General features: G+C 37.1%; 1 protein-coding gene across 1 annotated transcript in view; it reads right to left on the minus strand.

Annotated features, from left to right (window-relative positions):
* Positions 1–1,082: 1,082 nt before the first annotated feature.
* Positions 1,083–6,905, minus strand: part of TECPR2 (tectonin beta-propeller repeat containing 2) — a 34,993-nt gene continuing 29,170 nt past the window's right edge. Inside the window, exons 14-16 of the mRNA XM_029286431.1 lie at positions 5,573–5,662; positions 4,217–4,450; positions 1,083–1,240 (exon numbers count right to left, since the gene is read on the minus strand). Coding sequence (XP_029142264.1) covers positions 1,083–1,240; positions 4,217–4,450; positions 5,573–5,662 — 482 coding nt within the window. The remainder of the gene's footprint in view (positions 1,241–4,216; positions 4,451–5,572; positions 5,663–6,905) is intronic.

The following is a 6,905-nucleotide window of genomic DNA, read 5'->3' on the forward strand; positions in this document are numbered from 1 at the left end:
CAGTGGTTCTCAACCTGTGGGTCGGGACCCCATTTGGGGTCGATCGACCATTTCATGGGGGTCGCCAAGCAAGGCTGTCCGCCATTTTTTTGTCTGCCATTTTTTTTGTCCGCCATTTTTTTCCCCTTTTCCGGCGGGTGCCTTACCTCCCTTGGGCTGGGCCAGCTGGTGGTCGGCCTGCTCCGTCTCTGCCGCTTGCCAGCTACGCCTCGGCCAGCGTAGGGGGTGGAACCACGCATGCGTGGCGCTCCCGGGCAGGGAAAGTCCTCGACTTACGACCAGTTGGGTAGTCCTCGACTTACGACCGGTTGGGTAGTCCTCGACTTACGACCAGTTTAGTCCTCGACTTACGACCGGTTTAGTCCTTGACTTAAGACCGGTTGGGGTCGCGGCATTAAAAAGGTTGAGAACCACTGCTCTAAGGGGCCCAGAGGCAGGGAAAAGGAGAGAAGAGGGAGCCATTATCCCTGCAGCTGCTATGAGGAGTCATGCCAAAGACAAGCAGTGTTACTGGTGATTTAGGAATTTGGGAAAAATTCAGGCTTCAGGGACGGGATAATGTTTCAAGTACTTTAATCAGCACCAGTTATATCAGCAGGTCTGCTTGGTATTTTCTTTTATCATAGTTTTATGTTTGCCTTGAATGTATTCTGTATTAGCAGTTTTAAACAGAAAATAACTATTGATGGACAGGCTTCAAGAAATTTAACCTTAGTTATGTCACAATCTGTGTTGCATTCCCATCACCAGGCTAGTTCAAAAACATGTAAAAATTCATCAAATTCTCATATGCAAACCAGAGCATTCACAAACCACACTTCATATCCTTTTATTCTTCAACACAGAAGTCACATGTACATGAACATACTTGGACCTCCTAAAATCACATGTGAAATTCCAGAACATCACACTAAATGTTCCAACCCAACTTCATTCTGACAGTGTAGCTATTCAACAGAATTTCTAAGCTCACCGCTTTAATCTTCTTTAACATCTTTAGATCCATAACTGGATAAATGCAAGACCGTTTCATGTCAATATCATACAGAAAAGTGACTATTTGAAAGTTGAAAGAAAAGTGGTTATTTTACCTGGATGGGTGGCTCAATCATTATCCACGCAGGCAGCATCAAATTTGGATTCAGAGGCTGAGTTCCAACTCGGAAATAAATCCCACCATAGCTGTCACAGGCCCAGATGTGCTGATTTCCACATGCTAAGCTTGTAAGTGTCACAGCACCTAATTAGAAATGGGAGATTTCAGTTAGTTAGTCTCTTCAATGGTGATTTATGACACCAGTTAGACTTAACCTACAGAAGTACTGTGTTCCGCCCTGCCCCAGACTAATAATTTCAGGTGTGTGGGGATAAAATATTCTTCTATGACTCTTGTAATATATGATGAAAAAAGATCTAAGCACACATTTCCTTCATCAAAAATAATTTGGACATCAGACTTATTAAGCAAATAAGTCCCTACCTCCCAAACCCACAGTGCTTCTAATGTGCTCTCAAAATACCAAATGTGCCTACCAGGCCCAATGTTGGACACTCCTATACTGAATTATCTAGAATGAACCCCTCTGCCCTCTTTCAGCATTCTTTCCACATACAGATCTTGGGGGGAGGAGAGTGGAATTGCTTTATTATTTGTTTTACTGAAGAGGTTTCTATACTTGCAGAGGAATTCTCACATGAAATTCTTTATCGCTGCCAATAATAGATAAGCTTACATTCCATTTCAGATTATCTTTACAATCTGAATTATAGTATAATTGGAAAGCAAGTATGTGCCTTTCAGGCCTATTATTAACATACCTTTTTAATGTAGAAGCTCCTGTTTATTGAAGCACAATATATTGAACAATATATATATATTTATATATATATATAAAATATGTCACTAAATGAGGAATAGTAAAGGAAACACAATTTGTTATATAATTAAGAGATGCAGATTTTCACATGAACTCAAAAGAACTCCCTCTGGGAGACAGCTAAGCTTACAAAATCTATAAATACATTTTAATGTTTTACATTCCAAATGTTATTAGCAAATAATGGCTGCTGATGAGATCTATGGGATAAATATCTCAAGATTAGTTATTTTCATTTCCCCTATACTAAGCCAATAAGAAGTACTTATCTTAAAGAGCTATATGATTCACACAGCATGTACTGTTTCATTAAAACAACATCATCAACATTTTGCTTCTTTCTCTAAGAGTGAAATAGAAAGTATAAAGATGCAAAATAACTCCCCAGTTGTTCATCAATTTTCCAATAACAGAATACTTGTTCCTAGAAATGTCAGCTTGTTTGATTTTTTTGCTCTTTGACTTTAGAAAGATGCAAGGAAAGAATACCTATGTGATGTCACTGGCTTTAGAAGTTATATATTCTCTCTCTCTCTCTCTCTCTCTCTCTCTCTCTCTCTCTCTCTCTGTGTGTGTGTGTGTGTGGTGTGTGTGTGTGTGTGTGTGTGTGTGTGTGTGTGTGTATTAGACCTAGAAGAGTACCACCTCAAACAACTAGGTGGAAGAATGAAATATTCTAACTACATGGCTAAAGTTTTAAAATGAATTAATCAAACTGGATTCAAATCAAAAGGATATGAAAATATTAATCTTCGCTTATTTCTTTATAATCGCTTAAATTCTGCCTTTATTTTAATATTGTTACACAATACCTAATCAGTCAAAAATAATTTGAAAATATTAGGATAAATTTTCTATTGATCTAACTTTCAGTACAGCTATTAAAAAATCACTTCACTGCCATTTTTTATCATATTAACCCGTGTTTGATGATCAGCTGATAGTTTTAATCTAAATAAGTGCTAGGATCATTGGAACACAGAGTCACATACAATCTCCTCTGCATTATTGGATAGTTATGTACATGCACAGCACAATTTGATGTCCAAATATATACTTATTGTTGAGTATTTTCAGCTTCTATTCTCATTCCAATTTTAGATGTTTCTCTTACAAAAACTGATGTGAATTATTCATCCAGATAATCATATGTTTCTGTTGGCCAGCTCGGTGCCAAAGTCCATTTGACTTTATTGTAAAAATTCTGAATACAGCAGAGCAAGTTTAATTAAGTCATATGCTATGATGACTATTCAAGTACACAAAGAACTGAGCAGAGTTGAAATTTCAAAATCCATTGATGCATTATGCTAATTCTCTAATCTTAATGAGAAACATTTTCTTGACTTTAAACTAGAAAACTTTTTCAGAAAAAAGGTAAATGCTCATCTTTTATATAAAACGATATGCAACCACACAGAGAATGCTGGGCAGTGAATAACAATGTTAAAAGTAGTTATGATGCTTGATGATCCTTCTTGAATCAGTGATAATGATTAAACACCTTGTTGTGTTAGAGATGAAATACGAGGGAAATGATATTCAGAACCTTTTTTTGACTCAACAGTGTTATTTCCTGCATTATCTCCCTACTCTTCTAGATCACAAGTAATAGGGGATCTTTACATTTTGGGGGTTTTCCCAATGATTCATAGAGTTCCACTCCAGTGTGCAACTGGGATTTTAAAACATCTCTTCCTGCACCAGTGAGTGTTTTAGTGACCAATGGCTACCAGAGAAAGAGATGGTGACAAACAGAAGAGTCTACTGAAAAAAGATACAAAAATAAAAACTGTGCATGTCTATGCTACAACAGAGTGTCAACAACTTATTTATTCATCCCAGCCCCCAGAATTGACACCTGATGCTTAGATTATAATCAATTTCAATTGCATCCTTTAGGCAGCAAAAACAATAACGCAATAATGGCATTCAAAACAGCACATCATAATTTGTTGCCGTGACATCGTTATCCTGCTTCCTGAAAATACTCATCATTCTCTTCTAAAATATAACCGGTTGTCTAGTTCATTGTTATAGCCTTCGTTTGTAGCCAGTACGATAGGAATTTCAAAAACTGCTGGGACCATTTGTCCACATTTTTACTTATTATTTATTTATTTATTTCTACACCACTCTTATTATGTTTACAAATAACTCAGGGCGACAAATATATCCAACACCTTTCCCCTATTTTTCCCATAACAATTTAAATTATTATCATTATATTTCATACATCAAAACAATTATGTGTGTGAACTCTTATCAATTATACAGAGGAAAAAATCTGATTATCTGCATTTCAGCTAAGAATCTTCTAAAACTACAATTAGATTTACCTAACTGAGTAAGGTCCAGTTTGGTCCAATGCATTCCTGTTGGGCAATTTGGTGAAAGTGTCCTTATGAAGACCTGTCCCAGATTATTCAAGCTCCATATCGCATCCCGGCAAGCTGAATAGTAGACCATTTCACTATCAGATGGGAGCTGAACAGTTGAAGGATGGAACTGAGGATTCTGATCACTAACACAAAACAGGTCCTTGCTACTTTGGGACAACCACAAGAAACTTCCTGAAGGAAGGACAAAGTTTTTATTATAAATTCTATTTTTTTAGAAACCTTTATAAAAATTAATTAGTATTTGTACATAAAGCCAAATCTGCATTCTAAGATTGCATTAGTATAATTAGCATTAATACTTTCATAATGCAGTTAATTCACTTCACAGACATAAACCTTGGAAACATTAAAACTATAAGATATTTAAAAAATATTCCTACATTCCATATTTTTCTTAAAAAACAACAACCCTGAGGCTAAGAAACAGTTCTTTAAAATTCGTAAAAACAATCCTGTTCTTTCAAATCAGTGGCTGTTTTACCCTAGCATTCTGTTCTCCATAATAACGAGATGTTTCTGGGAAACCAACAAGCAGAGCAGGAGTCAATACAAACTGCTGATGTTGATCACATAAGAGGGGATTTATTTTAAATTTATAAAAATATATGTGAATGTTTCATTCCATGGTTTATCTTGTATAAAAGCATTTATTTTATTTTTAATACTCAGGAAATAAACATAAAATTAGTTAATTATCATAACATGGCATTGTTCTAAAATAAAACTGTTAACATTGAATGTGAAGAGAATAATCTTAGGCTATGCAACACTGAGAAAAATATACTAAAAACTTGGTATATCTATAAAACATGAGAATGAAGATTATGCAATTAAAATGTGGAGGCAGTAAGACATAAAAAGTAAATGACAAATTCTCAAGCTAGTTTTACTTGATCATTTATTAAATGTAATATATGGATTCCTAGTGAAGCAATGGTTTAAAGGGACTGGCAAGGATGACCTTTATAAGTTCTTAAATCACAATGCAAGTTAAAGGTTCATAGTAAGAGCAGGAATTTCCAATTTTGCATTCACCTTCTTCTTGCTATGTACTAATTAACTTAGAACTAAACAAGTTCTTAAATTACCCAGTTCCAATACTATTTTATGGATAAACAAAATGGTAGCAAAGATCAATGTATGTTTCTTTAGTCTATTAGAAATGCATGAATATATTTTAGACACACACACACACACACACACACACACACACACACACACAGAGAGAGAGAGAGAGAGAGAGAGAGAGAGAGAGAGAGAGAGAGAGAGAGAGAGAGAGAGAGTTGTTTTAACCTTCTTTTGTTGGAGCTGCAGAAGCTAACACAAAAGCCCATTTTGTAGCTGAAGCAGTGCCCCGAGGCACAACATTATTCCAATATGTACCTGCAAAGAAAACAGGAAAACCATCAATATAAAAACAACTCCTGTCTCATGTGCAGTAAGTAATGTCTGAATTCCACTTTTTTTCTTTAAGTTTTTATTTGAAAGAACCTATTCTATATTCCTGCTTTCAATTTTCATTTTGACCAAATGATGACAATTATTAAGCATTCAGAATAGAGATTCCATTCAAACTGAGGTAGTCCAACAAGATAGATCACATGGAGCAACCAATGCCATATATGGCAGGATTATGTTTTAAAACAGCTAGAGCAGGGGTCTTCAAACTTGGCCCTTTTATGACTTGTGGACTTCAATTCCCAGAATTCCTCAGCCATCATGGCTGGCTGAGGAATTCTGGAAGTTGAAGTCCACAAGTCATAAAAGGGCAAGTTTGAAGACCCCTGAGCTAGAGTAACAGAATCTTTTAAGTCTAAATCTGCTTCCCCTTCCCTCACCTTATGTTCCTGTGAACTAGGAAGGACTTGTCTGAAACATTTTTTCATGTTACTTTTATTGGTCCAGTCCACGTCCTTTTTACCTGTTACCTAGATAACAGCTCTTACTCCTGCCCTTCAAGGCCATTCCCTCTGGGACTTCCGGTGGCAGGCGACCTCGTCGGACGCAGCTGTTTGCTGCCTCCCGCCTGTTTCAGCGTAAAAGCCGTTTTGACAGCTAGCATCAGCTGTCAAACGGCTTGATACCCTTCCCCTGGGCATAAGGGGATAGGTGAGCTGCCCGGGGTAGGAGTTGAGTTCCCGAGTCGTCCCTTGTGGACAATGTAGGTTAGAACTCCTCCGGAGCCCCGAGGTTTCTCCGCGATCCAGGACGCCTTCGCTTTGGCGAAGCTAGAAGCCGCCGCCACTGCTGCAACTTAAATTGAATTGTGAGTTTTTTTGTAAGCAGACGAACCGACCCTGGAAGTTTGCTTTTTATCTTGGACTTTGCTCTAACTTGGATAATAAGTTCTTCCCTATACTTGAGGTGGATTGAGGGAAAGTGAACTTAAAATGGCGATGGATTGATACTTTTCAGCAAGAAGTGAAAGTGATTTCCGGTTTGGAACTTTTGTTACTTTTAATCTGCGTATTATTTGTTCTGGCTGAATTGCTTATAAGACTTTTTTATTACTGGAAATTTACTGCTAACATGGCTTTGAGAAAAACCGTGCCTTCAACTCTAAAATCAACTACATCCCCGATGTCCCAGCCACCCCAACCAACTTCTAAAATCTCCCACCCGCCAC

Source organism: Protobothrops mucrosquamatus, unplaced genomic scaffold (genome assembly GCF_001527695.2).
Source record: "Protobothrops mucrosquamatus isolate PMUCROS unplaced genomic scaffold, P.Mucros_1.0 scaffold3662, whole genome shotgun sequence".
Classification (NCBI taxonomy): domain Eukaryota; kingdom Metazoa; phylum Chordata; class Lepidosauria; order Squamata; family Viperidae; genus Protobothrops; species Protobothrops mucrosquamatus.